Source organism: Abramis brama (genome assembly GCF_963993115.1).
Source record: "Abramis brama genome assembly, chromosome: 24".
Taxonomy (NCBI): domain Eukaryota; kingdom Metazoa; phylum Chordata; class Actinopteri; order Cypriniformes; family Leuciscidae; genus Abramis; species Abramis brama.
This window is the reverse complement of record NC_139986.1, coordinates 24244573-24267483: the sequence shown is the minus strand read 5'-3', so window position 1 is coordinate 24267483 and position 22911 is coordinate 24244573. Positions and strand designations below refer to the sequence as shown.

The 22911-nt window shown below is 37.2% G+C and overlaps 1 protein-coding gene across 1 annotated transcript in view; it reads right to left on the bottom strand.

Annotated features, from left to right (window-relative positions):
• Positions 1-22911, bottom strand: part of dnah5l (dynein, axonemal, heavy chain 5 like) — a gene marked incomplete at its 5' end in the record, with an annotated part of 44622 nt that overhangs the window by 9665 nt on the left and 12046 nt on the right. The window contains 41 exons of the mRNA XM_084102062.1: positions 1103-1216; positions 1520-1624; positions 2223-2390; positions 3309-3524; positions 3663-3943; positions 4593-5257; positions 5461-5615; positions 6118-6360; positions 6553-6759; positions 7406-7735; positions 8030-8236; positions 8545-8712; positions 9093-9329; positions 9522-9611; positions 9982-10293; positions 10586-10803; positions 10935-11124; positions 11245-11379; positions 12072-12266; positions 12436-12623; positions 13268-13446; positions 13571-13749; positions 14942-15088; positions 15227-15442; positions 15593-15721; positions 15950-16216; positions 16535-16688; positions 16864-16962; positions 17050-17150; positions 17281-17409; positions 17508-17619; positions 17703-17865; positions 18903-19039; positions 19131-19249; positions 19434-19838; positions 19931-20011; positions 20948-21151; positions 21374-21466; positions 22059-22225; positions 22311-22431; positions 22768-22855. Of these exons, the coding sequence (XP_083958188.1) occupies positions 1103-1216; positions 1520-1624; positions 2223-2390; positions 3309-3524; positions 3663-3943; positions 4593-5257; positions 5461-5615; positions 6118-6360; positions 6553-6759; positions 7406-7735; positions 8030-8236; positions 8545-8712; positions 9093-9329; positions 9522-9611; positions 9982-10293; positions 10586-10803; positions 10935-11124; positions 11245-11379; positions 12072-12266; positions 12436-12623; positions 13268-13446; positions 13571-13749; positions 14942-15088; positions 15227-15442; positions 15593-15721; positions 15950-16216; positions 16535-16688; positions 16864-16962; positions 17050-17150; positions 17281-17409; positions 17508-17619; positions 17703-17865; positions 18903-19039; positions 19131-19249; positions 19434-19838; positions 19931-20011; positions 20948-21151; positions 21374-21466; positions 22059-22225; positions 22311-22431; positions 22768-22855 (7714 nt within the window). The remainder of the gene's footprint in view (positions 1-1102; positions 1217-1519; positions 1625-2222; positions 2391-3308; positions 3525-3662; positions 3944-4592; positions 5258-5460; positions 5616-6117; positions 6361-6552; positions 6760-7405; positions 7736-8029; positions 8237-8544; positions 8713-9092; positions 9330-9521; positions 9612-9981; positions 10294-10585; positions 10804-10934; positions 11125-11244; positions 11380-12071; positions 12267-12435; positions 12624-13267; positions 13447-13570; positions 13750-14941; positions 15089-15226; positions 15443-15592; positions 15722-15949; positions 16217-16534; positions 16689-16863; positions 16963-17049; positions 17151-17280; positions 17410-17507; positions 17620-17702; positions 17866-18902; positions 19040-19130; positions 19250-19433; positions 19839-19930; positions 20012-20947; positions 21152-21373; positions 21467-22058; positions 22226-22310; positions 22432-22767; positions 22856-22911) is intronic.

Below are 22911 nucleotides of genomic sequence, written 5' to 3'. Positions count from 1 at the left end.
GTGTGTCATGGCTCACAGTCAAACATCTGTAGTGTAGCCAGGGCCTAAAACAAACTTTTTGCCACACCTGCCTGTAGCTGGTGCCTTAAGAAAATGTAATGGCCATACATTTTTTTCGCCCATGAAAGTTATGACACCAAAAATGGAGATACCAGTGAAAATTCACAATTCTCTACTTCAATTTTGATACCACAGCTAAAACTACAAGCCTAACTATATGAATTTAAAACATGATTAAAGACAAATGAACAGTCAGTAATAAAATAAGAACAAATAATCAAATTACAAGCAATAGCACAAATAAATACCATAGAACAAAGATACAAATGAAATAAACAATGTTTTTCAGGTAGATTTTTCAGGCAGGTTTTCGGGTACAGAAATTTAATAAAGTAATCAAATGTAAAATAATCACTGCATACTTCACTGTATAAATTAAAATTAGATTAATCCTAATTAAAGGTACAAATGTTATTCAGACAATAGTAGTGAATGATTTTCTCTTTGTCTTTTGTTTGATTAACATTAAAAACAGACGGCAGCAGGTTTATTATGCTGCTGTCACTTTAAGACGTGCATACCAATTCAACATACCAGTTCTGTACAAATGCATTTTTTTGTACACAACTGTTTATGTTCACTTAAGACATAACTGACAATGTTTACAAGGATACTCACTGACACAAGCATTTTTTTACATAATTTTCTTTGAATTTGTCAGTTCAAGCGCAAGAAGACGTGAAAGAGAGCTCAATTCAGTATTGGAGCGCTGTCTGAGAAGCAGCTTTCTGGGCGGATGCTTCAGATATTTGCTCACAGAAAACTTTTGACACTGCACACGAGTAATGAAGTGAGCTCCCTTTCGTGTCTTTCTCGCAGTTAAATATTTAAATTGGCAAGGTTTAAACTTTCGTGACGGTGCAGGACTTCACGTTCACGTTCTCACAACATTGTATTGTTAGAATTCATAAAAATGTTACCGGCCAACTGGCGATTGACACCGCTTCATATAGTTGCAGTGTTAATTTTAGAGCCTGAGTGTAGCTCTCATTTATTCTACTCTATAACTTAAAGATCTAAATCCTGCAAGGAATGTTCAAACCTTTTCTCCACCAAGACCATCTATAAGAGTCACGGCATTGGACATTTTCTTCTTGCATGCCTCAGCATCATCCAGCAGGTCTTGCTTCTCCTTCATGGCGGCGTCATACATTGCCTGTGTAAAAATGTGCATAAACATCTGAGATAAATTCATATAAACTTGACTTTTAGTTGAAGAAATTTTTGAAAATTCTGAATGCAAATTCAAACATTGGTGTCAACTTTATATTAAACATAAATACTTAAGAAATGCTAACATATTTCATAAATTTTTTCCTTCAGTCAGAGAATTTAAAGAGGTGTTCTGCCCGTGTCTGCAGAAGAATGCACATTTGAGAACTGTTAATGTAATCGAGTCATGAAGACAATTTACTTAAAAATGGTAATTAGTTCCCAGCCTTAAAAATATATATCATACCTGAGCCTCGTCCAACTCTCTCTGCTTCGAGTCCAGTTGTTGCTGAGCATTTGATAGTTCATCCTGTGCCGCAGTCAAACGAGCCTCTTGAAGCTTTAAGTTGGCCTGCGATCCACACATATACAGGAAATGAATACATTAATTCTGTTCAAAAAGCTAGAAACATATGTAAGATAATCTGCTTAAAATCTTCTTTTCTGTTCCCTTTAAGAAAAAAAAAGGTTTAGAATGAGACATAAGTAAGTAGCACAACTGTTTTCAATACAATACATAACAATGAGAAATGTTTCTTCAGCTCTAAATCAGCATATTCTAATGATTTCTGAAGGATCACATTAACTGAACACATTATTATTAGTAATGATGCTAAAAAATTCAGCTTTGCATCAGGAATAAATTACATTAAAAATATATTAAAATAGAGTTATTTAAAAAAAGTTATTTTAAATTGTAATAATATTTTACAATATTACTGTTTTTACTGTATTTTTGATCAAATAAATTTAGACTTGGTTAGCATAAGAGACTTATTTACAACATAATATAATCATTATAATTAATATAAAATATAATCATAATAATTCATTACATTTAATTCATTGTAACATAAAAAGAAAAAACTACTGACCCCAAACCTTTGAACAGTGGTGTAATTCTTTACTATATACCCAGTGATGAATGAGACTGTGGAATATTTAGTCACCTTTAGGGGCAGAACTTCCTTATTGATGCCAAAGAACTCCACCATTGCTTGAGTCCAGGAACAGAGCCCTGCTACACTACCACAGGTCCTCTTAGCTGTTTCTAGGTTATAGTCTTCCATTGACAGATATGGAGCAAGCAGTTCGACCATCTCCTCTGTAATAGTGTCCTTTAAAGAATAACAAAAAAGTCAAAGAAAATGTGATGCTGTTGCACTGTGAAAACATATACTGTCACATTCTGAGTCTAACTCAGAATTTCATTAGAAACCATGATGCATTAATGACTTTAATGCATCTAATCACTTTGACCCAAAGGGAAGGGTCAAATAAGGTCAGATAGAAATTCATATGTTTAATTTATTTCTGTCCTAGTGTTGATTCCACTGTGATTATGCTAACTATTTGACTTCTATTGGCCTCAGGCTGCTCTAAACTTGGATCATTACAGGGACACTATATTCCTGTTTACATAGCCTGAACAGATGCATGTTCCAGCAACCAACGACCCACATCCCAAATGGCACTCCATCAGTAATAGAATGAATGGCAGAAAGTCTATATTAATCATATACAGTGAATATATGTATGTGGGGGGTTTCCACTTGAACAGCTATGAAGAGTTCAAATGGCAGAACACAAAACATTGATGGGAGTTTCATATAGATGGCATTAATAACTTGGAGAGATGGAGTGATTTACTACTAGTGTTACATGAGTAAAATTGTTGTGGAAGATTTCACAATTAGTGCTCTTTTAAAATCATGTCCATCCTGAATATAATATTAACCCTCCTCTTACGTTTACTTTATAAAAATCAAAAAGAAAGCAAAAGGCACATGTACCATGTTTTTAACAAAGTTTTTATCATGTTGATAATTTAGAGGCCGTAGAAATTTTGCATATCAAAATAATACAGTAGGTTTTAGAGAGAATATCGAAATCAAGTGATGTGTAGTCACAGGTGTGTGCATCAGTTACTTTACAATAACATGGCTCATACAATAAGATTTCAGAGCCAGACCTATCAATTTCATAAAGACCTAAAATGAAGCTTTGTGTATCAGTATTACAATGTGTTGCCTGACCTTGTTAAAGTTCAGCAGTGTGCCGAGGAATGCAGAATTGTTCATCAATTTAAGAGCTTCACTCCATGAAGGTTTCACACAGGGTCTTTCGGGGTCCTGGGTGACCATATCCACCCGTCGCTGGAACAGCAGCAGAACACAGTCCATGATCCGCATGATCAGATGTGGAGGCTTTCCCAGTTTACGAACTGCCGCGATGTCGGCAGGCTTTATGGTCTAGAAACGACAAATGGTATAAAGCTTAAAGTTAACTAAATTCATGTAAGGTCTTCAAGTGCAAAAATGAAATACTGTTCACAAAGCATTTAATTAATTCGTGTTTTAGGGGTGATTTGGCGTGCTCCGGACATCTACCTTTAGTGCACCCTCAGCTGCCTCTAATGCTGGTTTGGCCGCCTCAAGTTTGGACTCAGCCACCTTTTTTTCCTGCTCTATCTCATCCACAATCGCCTGGGCCTTATCTTTCACCTTCTGTACCTGAGCCTTCACCTTTTCGGCAGCTTGTGCCTTGGCAGTGACCTCCTGCAGAACTTCACCTGCTTTCAGTTTAGCCACCTCTAACACCTTCTCCTTCTCTTTCAGCTCCCCACGAAGCACATTAACAGACTGCTCGGCCTCCATGAGGCGCTTGAGACCTGCAGATGAGATCAAATAGTTTAGAGTATAAACAGAAGCTTTGCTGCTACATAGTAGATCGTTCTTTCCATAATTAGGTTCATTTTCAGACAGTTTATGTCCTTGTGATTCAGCCTTCTATAAGAAAAAAAAAAGTAACATTCTTTTTGTTTTTTAACATTCATTCACATTATATTAGATCAGTTAAACTATCACCAAAATAATTGAAAACATGATTTAAATAAATAAATAAATATATATATATATATATATATATATATATATATATACACATGTTAACATCCAAAAATGTTTTCCACTTAGATGTTGAAACGCTTCCTTTAATATGTCCTTTAATTTAACATAAAAAAATCACATAATCAAGGTTTAAATTTTTTTCTGAAGGTTTCTTTCACTGACCCTTTGTTGAACATAAATTTGACTTTTTGTATGCATTTATTTATTTTTAAATAATTTGGATGGGTGGAAAGTCTTCTGGAAACTCTTAAAAAAAAAAAAAAAAGATCATACATTTACCTCTCTAGACTAAATACTGACCATGGTAATGCTAAATACCAGGCTGAGAGAATTTTCACTTTTGTTTAATCCAAATGTAAAGAACAGCAACAAATCTAAAATTCTGAATCAAAAACAAATGTAATTGCAAACCTGTGTCCATTCGCTCTGCAAGCACCCCCACATGTTCAATTTTTTCTGAGTAAATCATTTTGTATCCCTTAATAAATGACAAGTAGGATTTTGGCGTCACATAGGTCTGACGCCTGAAGCGCTGGAAGTACTCGGTGCAGATCTCAGCCACCATGTCTTGGAACATTCCCATTGTTTCCACCACACTCTTCTTCACCTCGTCTGAACAACGCAGTGGATACTTAGAGAGGAAGTCCTGAGCCACGGCTACTAAAGCATCCCGTGGCCATCGCTGGAACCAGTCCACAGTGCAGCCTGAGATGAGGCCGGGGAACTTTAGGGCACGGGAACGCAGTTTCTCGCCAACTGGTGAGAAGCAAAGAGCCACATGGAGGTTACTGCGCACCCTGGACAGGAAGTAGTTGTAGAGGTTGTCGATGGTGGGTGGGCAGCGTGGGAGATCCTTCTTCATGATGGGAATAAGACTTTGGGTGATCTCATCCACCTCATCTCGAGCAAACAGGTTTGAGACTTCTCCAGATGCCAGAACGTTGTTCATGTACTCCAGAAAAGCTTCATCCTTGATGTCATTGTCTGTAAAGATGAAGGTCACGCCCTTCCCTTCCAAACCTGCAATTCTGTACAGGGCTTTCAGGTCCTCAATTAGATTACTCACATTGTATGTTCTGTAAGAGGAGAAATTATGTTAAATCTTGTCAAAGGAAATAATTAATATTCACCAAAGTAAATTTACACACCTTTGATAGAAAGTTTACAATGGGTTTAAAATGACCCAGGGCACTATTTAACTATTTAAATTGTGAAAAGCCCTTATGACAACATTGTGAAATCAAACCATCAAATTTGAGAAGAATTATAATATTCTCACCTTGTCATTGTGATTTGAAAGCTCTGGTATCCAGCAATGAAGGATGAAAGTCGGGTGAGACTCTGTTTCCCAGAACCGCCGACTCCAACCAATAGGGCATTACCACGAGCTGTCCGGATTATCCGCGAGATTTTCATCAAATGGATCATGGCATCCTGTGAGAGTGTATAGAGGTCAAAGCGAGATGAATTAAAAATGTATATCTATCTATCTATATTACCATTTAAGTTGTATCGGACTCTGGTGATCCTATGGCCATCGCTCAACAAACGCGAGAGACTGTCCATGAATTTTCTTGGCAATGTTTTTTCCGGGGTAGTTTGCAAGGTCATTCTCCAACCCTCCCCATTGCATGGCTTGGGACTCAAACACACACACACACACGTCTTTGGACTGTGTGGGGGAAAGCCACGCTGACACAGGGAGAACATGCAAACTCCACACAGAAAGGACTCCTGGTTCAGCCATGGCTTGAACCGGGGACCTTCTTGCTGTGAGGCGACAGTGCTAACCACTTTGCCACCGTGTATGAGGGTAACATGATCGGTAAATGACCTCGAGTCGGGACTCTAACTTGGACTGCCAGGGGAGCAGCTGTGCCATATTCCAGAGCACTGTCCACTTTTGGCAACATGTTAACATTTTTGTTCCACTAACCTCAAAGAAGACCAGATCCATGGCTGGTCCTTTAACAGTTTCATTATACTGTTGTAGAAACAGAGTCAGGCGCTCTGATAGGGCCTTGAAGGATGGAATGGGCTCATAGATCTTTGGTATCTCAACCTCTGTATCTTCAGGTTCATCTCCTGTCACCTCTGGAGCGTCCCGCAGGAAGTCCACAAAGTACCCTTCCCATGGCCCCTGCTCCAAAAGACTAGGACCATGATCCTGTACTGTGATCTACAGAGTATAGAAAACAAGAGAAATCAGATGACATACATGTAAAGAAATGCATATTAATTGCATAAAATCTATGATTCTTTTACTAAACCCAATAAATAGAAATAAAAAACAAAATTTGTTTTAATATAAGTAAACATCCTGTGCATGAGGTAACAGATCATGAAGCCTGTAAGGATTTAGTTGACACACCCTCTCCAAAATCGCATCGAATGTCTCTCTGTCTTTCTGATCAATGAAGCGGTCGGCGATGACCCGTGAGCACTCGTGGCGGAAAAGAGATGCCATCATTTGAGGAGTCTTACACACTTCTGATCCCACAGTGAGAATTCCCTGCCATATCCTGCTCAGATCACGCAGATTAAAAATGTAGTGGAACTTAGCTGGGGAAGGCAGCATCTGAAAACAACATTAAATTAAAATTATTATTTTATTAATATATACAACCGTTTAAAAGTTTGGGGTTGGTAAGATTTTTTTAGTGCTTATGCTATAGTAAAAATACAGTAAAAACTCTAATATTGTGAAATATTATAACATTATGAAATTAAAAAATTTGAAATGGAAATATTTTTTACATTATAAATGTCATTAATGCATTATTGCTAAATAAAAGTAATAATTAAAAAAAAAATTTTTTTTACTGACCTCAAACTTTTTAACATTAAAGTATATAAAATAAATTACATAGCTACCATAATATCATAATTTTTACATAAATTATTTACAGGATAGGAATATAATGTTCTATTGTCAATATAGGCCCAAAAGATAAATGTCGTTCATGTTGATCAACTGCTACAGAATCAAGTTTACAGCTTACAGCTTACATTGAAGCATACTGACCACAAGAGGACACCATTCTCTAATAATTTGGATCACCTTGTGCTGTGACAAAAAGCATGCATGTTTAAAAACGATCAAAAAACTTAATGATTTCCTGAAATTGAAACCTAATTTTGAGGAGCCTACAATACAGAGTCCTACCCCTACATTTCATGTACAGCAAATAATAACTATTTTGATAAAATTACCAAAGCAGTACCTTTGCTTTGACCGCTTGCCACACTTTCCTGGCAGTAGGAACCAAGGCGGCAGCCAGTGAGCACACCTCTTTCGGGAAGCCTCTTTCTGAGCAAAAATACCCACTGGCCAGTGTGTGGAAGATTTTATCTATAGAGGAGTTGGATGGGAGAGTGCAGTTAAACACACAGAACTGACGTTTGAGTCGCTGGGGGATATCATTGCGGCCACCTCCAGGGTGGATCATGGCAGCCGCCAGCTGCAAGTCAACTACGCTGGTGAATTCCCCAGGCCGTTCCAGGCTGTAGAAACCTCCTTGCACCATCAGCTGACGAACAATCTCATTAGTGATCTGAGGGGTGAACAAAAACACTAGAGGCTCAGTCAAGGAGAATAAGAAGTAGGATGCTATTATTGTTAACTTAATAAAATGTTGGCCCTTTTATTAGATTTATTATGCCATGATAAAATGGTAGCTTAATTCAATGTACATTTTTCTGGGATTGTAGTTGAACTTTAGAATGTTTGTTATTTGACAGACCCCACAAAATTAAAATCCAAAATTAGAGTCCATGTCTGTTGAGGCTATCTATATAATATACATTGTGCTCAAAGAAACTGACAAAAGGAACATGTGACTCCTTGCCTGATCGCCCCACTCATTGATAACTGGCATGTTGATGTCGTCAATGAAGACGGTCATCTTCTTCCCTCCGGGAGGTCCGTAGGTGGTGCCCATGCGTTTGTCTATATAGCTTTCGATGGTCTGCTGAAACATGCCAGGCAGGGTAGCTGAGGAGAAGTTTAGGCTTTTGCTCAGTTGTGTTTCTGGGTCATACTTGCTGGTGTAGCCCTGTGGAAAGGTTTGGATAGCATGACTTGCAGAACTCTTAAAATAGATTAAATTCTATTCACCTTTAATTAAGTTAAGCTATATACTAAAGCTCAAAAGTTTGGGGTCGGTAAATTTTTTTTAATACACCAAGGCTGCATTGATTCGATCAAAAATACAGTAAAGATGGTAATATTTTTAAATATTATTACAATTTAAAATAATTATAATAGTTTTAAATTATTCGTAATACATTCATAGTACATATTTTACAGGCAATTGTGTTATGCTGCTAATAATAGCATGGATTAACTGAAACAGACACGCACCTTGATCATGACTGTCTTGGCTGTTCCCTGTTCACCAATGAGCAGAACAGCTTTGCCTTGCTTCATAATGGTTTGCATGAGAAAGTCTGTCCGTATATTGTCGACATTAGGCACGAGAATGGAGGCATAGTCAGGAACCGTGTCTTTGGGGTAGTTATACTCTGGCACCTAATGATGACATTGCAATTAAAAGGTATTATGACAAATCATGAAAAAGGTATGACAAACCATTCATGCTCTGAATAAAAAGATAAACAGACAAACTTTTTTTTTGGCAAAAAAAGAAAACTAAGGAAAATTAGAGAAGTTAATTCATGAACTTGTGGCATGTGACTGACTATAATTATATAATAATATATAAAGATCACTAATGGGTTTCAATCTATACTTAACATTAAACATTATAGAAAATTATGTAATTAATTACTCATGTCGTTCCAAACACGTAAGACCTTTGTTCATCTTCGGAACACAAATTAAGATATTTTTGATGAAATCGGAAAGGGTGAGTAATTAATGACAGAATTTTAACCTTTGAATGCTCTTACCCTTGTAGACCAGAGATCCCACTCTCCAGTCGCACTGACTACAAATTCAAAGATGGTCTGGTCCCCCTCTGTGTAGGGCAGGTCCAACCTGGCTTTGTGGTTTTTAAGGAACACCTCCATCTTGACTCGATCTTCCAATTCCAGCAAAGCACCAACAGACCACATCACAGCAAAGAGGAAGAGACGGTTGATGTATGCCTCTGTTAGGTGCTTCTCTTCAACCTCTGGCAATAGACCCTGTATTAAATAAATAAACAATCTTTTACTTGAATTTCAAGATTATATCTCGCGATTATTATATTTTTAAGATCTTATGCATACATATCTACATTGTTAGTTTATATTAATATAACACGCTACTCAAGCTTTTGGCTTGTTAAGCCATTTAATCATTCTTGAAAATAATTGTGTCTGTGCATCAGAGTTTACCTTTAACAAATCAATGGTCTGCTTGATGTACATACATTCAAGCAGCTGCATTTTGGGGGAAACTGCAGTGAAGACAAAATTCATCAAATCCTGTGAAAAATGTAGTAGTTAGCAGGGAAAGGTGTGTAAATTAATAATGCAAATAGTTTCAGATATCTCACAGTTTCATAGGATCAACAGTCTGTGAGAGCTCTTCAAAACTGTACAAAATGATCTGACCTTTCCCTAGGCAATGTCAAAGAATCAATAGAACTTTTCATTCATAATCCCCTAAATGGCTTAGAAGCTTAATGGTAACAAAGCATTGTATTGATCTTTTTTATATTGATGGTTATATCTTTTGTCTCTAGATACCTCGTCAAAATGAAGCTAAATATTATTGTTGTATCAGTTAAGCTGTACTCAAACAACCTATGTATCAGAGAGCATGCAAAATACTGCCCTAATGTCTAGCTGTCACCTGATAGATAGAGTTGAAGGAGGTCAGTAGCATTTCAGCTTGTGTTGCTGGGATCTTTTGCAGCCAGGCCTGCAGTATGGGTTGCCAGTCCAGAACAGAGGAGCTCATGAAGACCATTCCATTGCGGGACACAGTGGCAGGAGATGCATTGTCAATGTTGTGTGGCTCAAATACCACCTTGCAGTTGGGAGCCATTGGTATTCTGTCTCCATTTGCCAGGGTGAGGGTTTTGTTGTCGTCTAAGACGGAGTTGAGATTTTCAATCCAGATGGCATCAACTGGACCATCAAGAACAATCCATACGTGTTCTCCCTGTGAAATGTTTTACCATGGAGTAATATAATTGGAATTTTTAATTACTTACAAGTGAAAGTCATGAGCACCAGGTCATTTATTGACAGTGCAATCAAACTTTTTTATTAATTCTCAAATTTTTATTAATTTAAATCTCTAATTACTTGTTCAATTGCCAAAGACATATTCATTAGTTGGGGTTGGACCCATAAAAATGTGACTAATGACAAACACATTGCCAATAGAGTCAAAGTTAAAGATTAAGCTTGACATTCAATCCCGTAAACTGCTCATGACACAACTCTCTCACCTTCTTCGCCTTTAAAGTTTTCCTCCAAAGTGTGGAGAAGATACCATCTGTCCAGTCATTTGTGGCCACATCCAATGTGCCAAACATCTGGGAGGCAGTAATGGCCTTGGGATTCATCCTCATTTCTTTGTGTGGATTTCCACAATCTGTCATGGCTTTCATTAGAGTGTGGATACATGTTGTCTTTCCTGTTCCACTGGGGCCAAGGGTCATCATACCTACGCACAGAGAAGATATCGATGGTTGAGTGCAAGGATAACGTTGTCAAAATGTGCATGCCTACAGTCTGGGCATTTGACAAAATCTCATTCTTATAACTTTAATAGAAGTAAAATGGATAAAGACTGACCATGTCTCACTCTCTGAGTCTCATATAGTTGCACAAGTTTGAGAATCCAGGGTGGGTGTGCAATCAGTCCGGCTTCTTCAGCTTGTTTTGTGATAGCCCCTTCCAGCTCAGGATAACCAGCTTTATCCAGCATGATGCCCGGAAACAAGTCGTTTATCAGACTCATGAACAGGGGCTCATCTTCATCCACCTGTATGGAGGAAGAGGCAGGAATAGAGTCAGTTGCTAAGAATGTCTGTGACACACTGACACATTTATCCTATTGCTTCAAGGTGCTGTTTTTATTTAGATTTGGATCAATCATAGTCACCAGTTTGGAGAGGTTCATGTCACGCAGAACTCTCATGACCACAGTCTTTTCTGGCTCATTTGGGTTGGATCTCTTTACAGCACCCAGTGTTCTCAAAACAGACAAGATGTTCCTCAGGCCAAAGTCATAATGAACCTGTTAAACAATAAAAACTTATGAATATTATCAGGAAGATCTAAGCCATGACAATCAACAAAGAAAACATCTAATGTATTTACTATTTATTTATCTATCACTTTACGCCATATCAGCATCAAAGGTTATATTCATGGTAAACTAAAAAGTGATACATTTTAAATAATATTTTAAAATAAGTGATCATTTAAAAACATAATCTTCACAAAAAAAATAACAATAGCAACAACAATAACAATGTAAACATATCAAAAACATATAACTAATAAATAAAAATAATAAAATAGTTTTAAAAAAGTATGTTAATTTGATTTTTGATAAAAATTCTAATATTTTCCCCAAGATTACAATTTTAAAATGTCCATTAATGTAATTTATTAATAGAAAAAATTGCCTAATATCACTTGAAACAGAATATAAGAAACACTTATAGGGTCATACAACACTAAAACACATTTAGTTTTAAGTTAATTATAACTCCACCCAAGTTAAATAAAGCTGAGTAGACTGCAGTTTTCTCCACTGTCTTTGTCAGTTGAAGTTTGCAGCATTAACACTGTTATTTCCCTAACTGTTACTGTGAAGGTGCTTATATAAAGCACTATATAAATAAGAGTGACTTGACTGAAATGGGAGGGCTTTGTGACACATTAAAAAGCCACTAGATTTAGTTAGTAATATATTGTGGGTACCTGTTTAGAAAGCTGTTCCTCACACAGTTTGTACAGAGTATAAAATTTACGGCTGAGGACTTGATTTTCACGAAAACCTGCGCTGGCAAGTTTCACTCTCATGATGATGGCTCGGTCAGGCACCATCATGGCCACTGTGCGGAACTGAATTTTCAAGTTCTCGGGCAGCTCCTGCCGACCAGCATAACCTGGGTTCTGTGATTAAAAAACGACAAATGAATGGAAGGGAAAATATTGAAGAAAAAATATGAATGAAAATTCATGTACATCAAATACATGTAAGGTGTTTCCCCAGCAGGCTACTTTGATGACTGCAAATTAATTACATGAAGGACAAGGTGGGTCAAATTTTTCATCACTTTACCATAGTAAGGAAGATGCCAAACTCTTTATCCATATCCACCAAATCTCCATCTGTGAATATGAACTGAGTTTTTTTGTTCTTCTTGCACTGCAGGACGATGTAGATTTGTTGAGCAGCTACTGAGAGCACAGGAAGCTCAATGCGGTTAAACTCGTCAAAACAGCCCCATGCGCCAGACTGGGCTAATCCTGTTTGACAAACATTATAAACATGAAGTGCCAATGAAAAAGGTCAGACACTTTAAATATGCATCCACTATTCTGATTAAGGGTCAAACCGGTGCTTTGTAAAAGGAGAACTCCGGTCAATTTTAACATTGAGCTCATTTTCTTGTAAATTTGGAGTGCTGTCAGTACAGAGAACAACGACAAAAATCGGTGTTGCCTACACCGTGTTATCCTCTTTTTAAAATTTGCACCCTGTTGACTTCAATGGGGCAAGTTTTAAACCTGCTTTTAGCCTCTTAACATCCTTGATGTGTCATTACAAGTGCACAGCCATTGTGAGTGATTCCTTCAGAGTGAACAGGGGTGAATCTGACTGCAGTAGATGTGAAAGATATGAATAAAAATGAAGTTAATTCGGCCAGCGCACATACCTGTATTTACATCCTGTTTTCGGTCGAAGTCCATAGTAATCGATTGTCGAGTTCACGCGCATAGGTTTAGTTACCTATGATCACGCGCGCGACAATCAATTTTTGTCGTTGTTCTCTGTATTGACAGCACTCCAAATTTACAAAAAAATGTTTTTTTAAAGGAGTTCTCCTTTAAGATTATTTTAGAGGTGGAGAGCAGATTGAGAAGTTAGTTAAGGTTAAGGTGCACTCAACCTTTATAGATGCGGCCCAGTCCACGGAAGTCCATCTGGTCAGAGCAATTAAAGACAACCACATATTTTCCCAGGCAGCGGCCCATGTCTTTGGTGGTTTCGGTTTTTCCTGTGCCAGCAGGGCCAGCAGGGGCCCCTCCCATACTCATCCCTAAAGCCTGGGACAATGTGATATAACATCTGCGAGGAACCAACCAAAAATAAACAAGTGGTTAATACACCAGACAATGGGTGCTACTCATTAAGAGGCATTTTTGCTGACGCTGTCTTAGTTTCTACAACCTGGCCTCTTCAATGTATCTACACTCGCCTGTCAGTTAGAGGTGTAATAACCAGACGATCAGTGCAGCCCAGATACTCATTACAGTAATCAAACTCCACGTCTGTGATTTGGATTATGCATCTGTCCGTGTCCTCTATGAAGTAGAAGCGGGACTGTTTCTGCCATTCAAAGTCTAAAGGTGACCGGATGTTCATTCGTACCTTGAGGGGGAGATACAAAGGCAATGTGAAGTTTAGATTAAGGTCACTTAATCAATATGATTGTTAATTTTCAAGAAATACACACTACCGTTCAAAAGTTTGGGGTCAGTATGTTTTTTTTAGTTTTTTTTTTTTAGCAAGGATGTATTGAATTGAGCAAACATAAAAAAATGATAATGTTACAAAATATTTCTATATCAAAATGCTATTTTATTGAACTTTCTATTCATCAAAAACTGTTTTCAACATTGATAATATTAAGAAATGTTTCTTGAGCATCAAATTGACATATTAGAATGATTTCTGAAGGATCATGTGACACTGAAGACTGGAGTAATGATGCTGAAAATTCAGAATATATTACTTTAAAAATAAGTCATTTTAAATTGTAAAAATATTTCATAACATCAGATATTTACATTAATTTTGGTCAAAAATAATGAGACCATAAGAGTCTTTAAAAAAACATTAAAAAAAAATCACACTTTTGAATGATAGTGTATAACAGGGGTATTCAAATAAAGTTTCAAAAGGTCTGGTCGCTATATTTCCTTCCCAGCAGAGGCCCGGACAATACTTCTTTGGAATAGTTATACATTCCCATCGGGGCATCCGTAGTACTTTGTAAAAGAAAAAAAATCCTAAACAGTCAAAATAGTCAAAGATGAGAATCTTGGGCCCCGAGATTTACCAACATTTACCAGCATGTCGCAAACCTGCTGTTCAACGGTCTGAATCATTTGTATGACAAACAAAAATAATTGTATTTGCTGCATTCTCATTTTCTGCAGTGTTTTAGCAGAAATATCTATTTTTATGCTTACTATGTTTCTGCTACTGTTGTTAAAATAACCATGTCATCTGCAGCTCTTAATGTGGCGCTTTAGGTCTTTAGTGAGAGAAAAGCAATGCGCAGGAAGTGGAAAAGGCTTGAATGAAGTGCCTTTGGCTCTAGATAAAAATATTAGGGGATGTAGTGACGAAAGATCATTCATTACCATAAACAACCCTGCGCACTTGTGATGTGCTTTAAACTGTAGAAACGGTAAAATGGCGCGGTCCGGATGGAGCCGCCATTTGAATACCAATGGTGTATAAGGACTGTGTTCAGTTTGGTCTGCAAGTGTCAAGGTGTTTCAAGAGAGTAATGCTTAGCAACCGTTTTATACTGAAGAACCCAAAAATCAATCACCAGGTCATCAAAAATGTCCTTCTGGTGAACATGTATGGTGATGAGCGTCTCATATTTGGTTCTGTCCATCTTGGTCAGATCATGAGTAGTCATATCAATCAGTTCGTTCAAAAGATCCAGGAATTTCTGGTTAGTAGTCTGCATTATCTGCTCAAAAAAAGACAACATAATCAACAAATATGGGAAACATCTTACAAAACAATGTCAGACTGTAATAGAACATTTATATAGAACTCCTGATTTTAAATATGACAAGAAACGCCTAAGTAATGAAAAAGTTTGAACCTTCTTGTCAGACTTGCTGAGTTGGAGAGCTTGCTCAGCATCTCTGGTCCAGATGAACTGTATGCCGAGCAGTCCAACCTGAGCAGGGAACATCGACTGGAACTCCACCAGTTTAAAGTCCTGGTCACTAATAATCATGTTGGCCTGTCGTATAATGTTGTGAATGGTCTTCTTGACTCCATTCAGTAGCAGACCTAGCCAGGCTTCTACATTGCCCTGTGGTGTGAGATCAGTAACCATCTTCATTATCAGTGGATCGTTATTCTATGGACTTATGGACAGTAGAATTTTCATTTTTTATGCTACAATTGAGGGGTTTTTTTATGCCTTTTAAGGTATTTAAAGGTAATCTCAGAAATAATGTACCTGGGCATTGAATGGTTCACTCAGATCCACTGTTTCCCCTTCCTGTGACTGAAAACTAAGTATCTGGTCATAGTTTTTCTCGTGAAACACAACTCTGTTCACATTATCAAATAGGTTCAACAGGTGAGCCTGAAAGACACAAATAAATAAATAAATAAAACACAATTGGTTCATTTAATACCTGCTGCATTCTAATAAAGTTTGATGATGAAAATAAAACCCATTTATCTGGGTATCTGAACAACCCATGTAACATTGAATATTTACTAAATACTGCTTATGGTAACCATACTGATGTGAGAACTGTTGTGTGGCTCTATGACATAATGTTAAAATCCCAAAGTTAGATAAACTCACTTGTATGGTGTGGGAGTCAGATGCCTGACCCAGTATCTCCAGCAAGACAGGGTCAGAGACGAAAAAGAACCGCGGGAAGACGAGACGTTTCTTTTCCAGGTATCCACTCAGAGATTTCTGACACACTTCCAGCTGTTCCAGAAGGTGTGGCAGCAGCTGTTGCAGTGTCTCGTCCCCAACACAGCACTGAATCACACCAGGAATCTCGTGTGCTCGCTGCATTATCCTCTGCCATGACTTATCAATGTTTTGGAAACGTTTAGCTTCCTGCAGAGAGAACATTTTCAGAAACGTTAAATACAAAAAATAGTTTCATATAATTAACAAAATTGGCTATTCCACAATTTTTGGGGTTGGGGGTTAGCCATCTATTATTTGCGCCCTACTGATGTATCATGATGCACTCTTGTGTACTTCATATAAGGAGCAGTATTTGTGCAATGTATGTGAGTGAGTATTAGGAAATTACGCTCTGGTGGACACATGGCCTGAAGAGAGGAATCTGCCTTAGAAGGTAGCTGCCTATGTAAACAATTGACAACTCACAGGTACCAAAAAGGGTTAATGTATTTGGATTCAAGCTACCTGTGGCAGTTGTTTGGCAATGTCTCCACCCACAAACACAGCCTCCAGGTACAGCCACAGATTCTGCACAGTCAGCCACTTCTCAATCACCTCTGAACTGTTTGACAACTTCTGCACCCACTGCTGGATGGAGGGCTTAAAGGGAGCATTGTATCTAAAACAAGAATTTAGTCAAATTTACATTCCACTGTAATAAAATACAGTATTAAATTTACATTATATATATATATATATATATAATATTTGGAAATCAAAGAATCATATCTAAATAATTTGAAAAAAATAATACAAAAATGTAAAATATTGTATAACTGTATTCAACAAAATACCTGTTACTCATTAAAGACCCAAGCACCATGAGACTATCCTCTATTAACGCCACCTTCTCTGAAGTGTCTGATCCCTTTAGCAGCAGCTCTCCGCGATTCCTGAAAGGGTTATTTGCCTTTTGTAAAAATGAATTGATTTTATAACAAATGAATGAATTTAATCACAAATTAAATTCTTTCTCTGACCTGAATGATGCAAATGTGAACTGATGGCTGCTCCATTCTGTCACAACATCTTTGAGTTTGGCCTCAATGTCTCGCTCCTTCACTGCGCTGATACACACATCCTGGTACCCAGAAGATTTTTAAGATACTGACAGCCTTGTCTTTTTATGCAATCAATCTGGTTCCAACCATTAAGGATATGTTTCATGGTATTGTACACAGATGTAATGGAATATTAAGCCTGCACAATACCTCAATATCTTCTTTGGCTTTTAGCAGAGGTGCTTCCATGACATTTCTTAGGCTAAAATTCACAGCTTCCACTTCAAACTTGTGGCCGGTAATATCAGTCAAGCGCTGCCAATGTCGGGACATCATTGCCTAGTCGTGAATGTGTATGTTAATACAAGATTCACGTGTGTGTTTGCTGTGTATAAATGCAATATGATGTCAATGAACAGCTTCTTGCTTAACGGCACCTTATTTGCCATCATGTAGAGCAGAGGACAGGTTTCATTAAAGTCATCAATGGTTTTTTTCAGGTCATTGAAAGCTTGCCACTCTTTCAGGGCCGCAGGTAGTTTACGGATCCTTGAAAAGAATTACAAAATAAGCTCTCAAATTTAGTTCATATCATATTTGTTAAATTTTAAGAAAGTGAGAATCATTAAAACCTATTCTGAAAATCCAGCAGTTCAGTATTGATCTTTTCTATATTGAGGTCGGCCCATAATATGTCGTAATATCCAGAAACGCTGTCAGTGACAGAATTGTAGAGGGTGTATAGCTTAGACAAAAGACTGAGCTCTCGTTTGATTCTGTGAAGATCAGGATATTCTGAAAGAAAAAATGAGAGAATGAAAAGTCAAAAAAATAATAGTTCTAACAACTAAGTGTACACTTCCATTCAAAAGTTTGGGATCAGTAAAGGCGGGCGTACACGGTGCGAGTTCGGACACTCGGGAGGTCGTGAGATATTGCACACGTTACGAGTCAGTTAACCCGATAATCGCGTCAAAGCAGCTGGTACACGGCATGACTGTCCTGCACGAATTTTATCCCGAGCCGGCGGCAATCACATAAGCTTTCGTGCTAAACAGTACCGGAGCTTTCAATGTTGCAGGCAACTATAGCTTCAGATACAAAAATTACAGAAATGTGTGTGCAAATGATTTGTTGAAAAGCAGAGAACAGTAGCCATTCCTTTCAACAAAAAGTGCTCGTAACATGCTCGGCTCGGCCCGTAATTCCTCTCACACACTGCGAGCGGCGACCATGCAAGCATCACCGGTTTCCACGCGATCATCTGCGACAGCAAAAACAGCAAAAATCGCACCGTGTACGCCCGCCCGCCTTAAGTTTAAAAAAAATGTATTAATACTTTTATTCAGCATGGATGGATTAATTATTCAAAAGTGGCAGTAAAGTCATTTATAATGTTACAAAAGACTTCAAATATTTAAAATAAATGCTGTTCTTTTGAACATTCTATTCGTCAAAGAATCATTAAAAAATATTTAATGGTTTCCATAAAAAATGTTAAGCAGCACAACTGATTTCAACATTGGTAATAATAATGTATTTATTATTTTGTTTTGTTATTATTAATGTTTTTTGAGCACCAAATCAACATATTAGAATGATTTCTGAAGGATCATGTGACAATGAAGACTTAAGTTTCGCCATCACAGGAATAAAATACATTACATTGTAAAAATATTGCACAATATTACTATTTCTACTATATTTCTGATCAAATAAATTCAGCCTTGGTGAGCATAATGGACTTTTTTCCAAAAACATAAAGAAAATTGTGTCTACCATGACCTTTCTGAACATAAACTCATATTATCAAGGGAAAAAAACATAAGTACCTTTAACAGGGAGGCCAAACAGTTCTTCGCCACCGGAAAAGGTGACATATTTCCTCCACAGTTCGTCAAACTTAGCCTGATAAACTTGCAACCTGTCACTGGCTTCACGTGGAGCCAAACCTGTTACTCCAGGACCACTGAACACACACAGAGGATTTAATAAGACACTGTAATCACTGATATATGTTCATAACAGACTACATAAAGAGAATATGCAAATTAAGTTACCTAATGTCATAGTCAGCATAGTAATCTTGCACAGATTTCTGGAAGATCTCAACTCCAGATACAAGCTCAGCCTTCATTTGAGGCTGAACTTCCAAGAGCTTATCCTGTGTTCCTTTCACCTTTAAAATAAAAACAGATCATTATACATTTACAAGCAAATGCTTACAAAATGAAAACCCAAGAAGACGAGGTAAAGATGATTTTCTACTTCCTTCATGAGATGTAAAGTAGAAAAATTAAAGAAAATAAACTGCTATTTATTTTAACACTATTTCATGGGGTCTCAAAAAACACTTCCCTCACCATCACATGAAGTTCCTTCCAAGCATACATGACCCCATCAATCTTTTCCGCATTTCCATCACTGAAGAACAGATCATGGCAATTCAGCAGAGTGAACGACTCCTCCACCGGTCCAATGAGTGTGTCTATCCGTATCTCTGCCTGCTGTACCTCCTGCAGGGCAGCCATAGTTTCCCTCACATCATCCAGGTCAGAGATGGGCCGCTGCAGCTGCCTGCTCACCCCATCCACAAATGAGCTAATCTCTGCCATGCTCACAGACGCCTTCTGGTTTAGAGCTGCCCCGAACGCACGTTTCCAGATGCGACACTCTTCAGTGAGGGACCGTTTGAGGGAGTCAGTTTCGTAGAGGATGGGGCCCGCAATGCATGTGGAAGGTAGCTCTTGAATCTGGGTCTCAGATTTCTGATCAATTATATGTAGTGGAAGTTAGTATCACTCTCAGTTAAAATGCATCTGTCTTCAAACTTTATAAGACTTATTTAACAATTACGTACAGAGTACTGAGACAGTTGGGCACTGAATTCTGCCAAAAATGGGTTGGTCGCCAAAAATGCTTTCACTTGTTCTGCTGGGTCCTGGTTTGGAGGAAAGCATGAAATGTCACATATTTTGATATCCTGATGCTCCTGTTCTGTACACACACAGTTCAGTCATTTACGGGAGTGACAACCACATTCTACAACCGAAATAACTTTCCAAAAATGCAAGTAGTGGCATCTGCATTTACAAACATTCTATGCAGTGTGTATGCAACCGAACTAAACATCTAGTTGTTAATGGCATATTATAAAGTGCATCAGAGATGTTTCTTTCTTCTGTATGTGTGCGGTGCAAGAAATCACAGGGAAAGCGGTACTGTACGTGCTGCAAGATCTTGCTGAAAAAGTCTCATTTTTGACCCAAGAAAAACAGTATATATACTATTGTATATAAATTATATTTTATTATATTTGTATATAATTGTTTTATTATTATTATTACATATTTATATTATATGTTTAGGACCATTCATATTTTTTGCTTTGTGACATTATTTCCATGATAATCACAGTCTAATAATACACGATTATATTTGTAAAGTGTTAATGCAGCCTGGTTGTATTTATCATGCTGCCTGTAATTTTGACTTATTTTAATACAAAAAATTAATAAAATACTGTGATATTTTATTAAAATATCATTAAAATACTATAATGAAACCTCAATGAAAATGTAATGAGAAAAACTCATTTCTCATTAAACTCATTAAACATTCATATGCATTTACAGTAATTTAGTTATCCTCATGGTCCTAATGGTTTTAATTCAAAAATCACTTTTTCTTTTTGGGGTAAAATATGACACGGACACACTCTAGACAGGTTTTGTAGTTCACACATGTGGCATGTTTTATACGTTTTAGGACTATAAAACTTGGAAATAACACAGAGAAATTAGCAAAGCGAACCTTCAGGAAAATGAGGAGGTACAACAAATCACTCAAATCACCAAACCTTTTTTTTTCTAAGTACCTGGTTCCACAGGGCTGAAAATTGAGACAACCCTTCCAGGATGTCCCCAGGATCTACTTTGAGGGAGGACACCACAGGGACAAGCTGGGCCAGAGCCTTGTTCACATCCTTATGTTCTATCACCTGTCTGTCCAGAGACCTCAGCGTGAGTGGTTTAGTCACCAGAGCGTCGTCTCCATTCTCCCGCAATGCTTGCTGCTCTGCCTGTGAAGTCACAAGACTTCTAGTCAACTAACCTCTGATAAAGTTTATAAAGCATCTGTGGCATGCTATTGATTACCACATGATAATTTCTGGGAAAAAATCAAGCAAAAATCAAGTGTACAGTGATGCACTTTCCATGGACAATTGAAGTCAATGAGGCAATGTACAGTATTGATAAGTTTAACTTGTTTTGAATCTGGATTATTCCTTTAATTCTGTTACCTCCCATTGTTCCAGTTGGACGTTGGAAAATTTCCAGAGTGGAATATCCTTTGCCATTGAAAGCATCATGTTCACTGCTTTATTGAGAATGCCCTGCACAACAAGGACAAGTGAGTGTTTAAGAATTATATAAAGCCAAACTAAAGTCTTAGCATTTAAATTAATATATGTGCATTTTATGAAGGGATGAAGGTTTACAGTGAAAAGAGAATATTGTGAAATATTATTAAAATAATTATTTTTAAAAAATCTATTCTAATATATTTTAAAATGCCATTTATTCCTGTGATGCAAAGCTGAATTTTCAGCATCATTACTCCAGTCTTCAGTGTCACATGATCCTTCAGAAATCATTTTAATATGCTGATTTGTGCTCAAGAAACATTTCTTATTATTACAAATGTTGAAAACAGTTGTGCTGTATATTTTTGTGGAAACTGATAAAAAAAGGAATCAGGATCCTTTGATGAATAGAAAGTTAAAAATTCCTGTATTTATCTTGTATTTTACTTGTACTTGTATCTATATATTTAAATGTAATACCTAAATGTATTTACCATCACTTTGAATCAATTTAATGCATCTGAAGATAAATAAAAATCTTACTGACCCCAAATTTTTGTACAGAAGTGTAACAATACTTTATATTTTGATAATATGCTCCTTGCCGTTTTCACATCAGTACCTGTATGTGCTCTAAACTTGGTCTGATGACGATTTTGGGAATGGCCAACTCAACTGAAGTCCTTAAAATAGGTAACTGAGGGGTAGCTTCTCTTTGAGATGAAGAAAGTTGTGTGTATCTCACACCAAGCAGCCGATGTCGCAGAGCATCCAGAGAGCGTTTGGTAGCTTTTAAATGAAGAGCACAAAAACATTAATATGTGACTCTTTTTTAGATGAAACTGTGATGCATGATTCCATAATGCATGTATACCTTTGACCAGAGCGTCTGTGTTCCTCTGACACATATGTCCTATCATGATGTAGAAAATACATGGCTGACATTGTAGACAACGTGTCCTCTTCTTAGCATCAGGATGCAGACATTGGCAGTTCTGAACATAGACGTAAAGATTTTCTCACAAAACTACTTACAGTATGTGTCGTATTTGAGTTTATAACAGTAATATTACACATTATAAAGGCCAATTCACACTGCACCAACAGATGCAGACCAACACCGACAGTTACCAGATTACAGCATGTCACTTCTAAGACATTCTAATTCTGATTCAAAACCCAACCCGAAAGTGTCTGTTGCCGTCTGTCGGTGTAATGTGATTTGGCCTTAATGAGCAACAAATTTTCTAATCAAGTGCTAAAAAGAATTTTAGAATTATACACAATAATAAACTCCCAAAATGAGTTGATAATTGATATGTTTATAGCACCTCCAAGTTGACTCTTTCTGAAGGTTTCAGCATTCTATTCAGTTCCCCAACCATCTCAAAAATTGAGTTCTCCACCTGCTGGCTTGCACTTGAATGAAAACAAAGGAATCCTCAAATTATTTGAAATCACATTTAACTATGAAC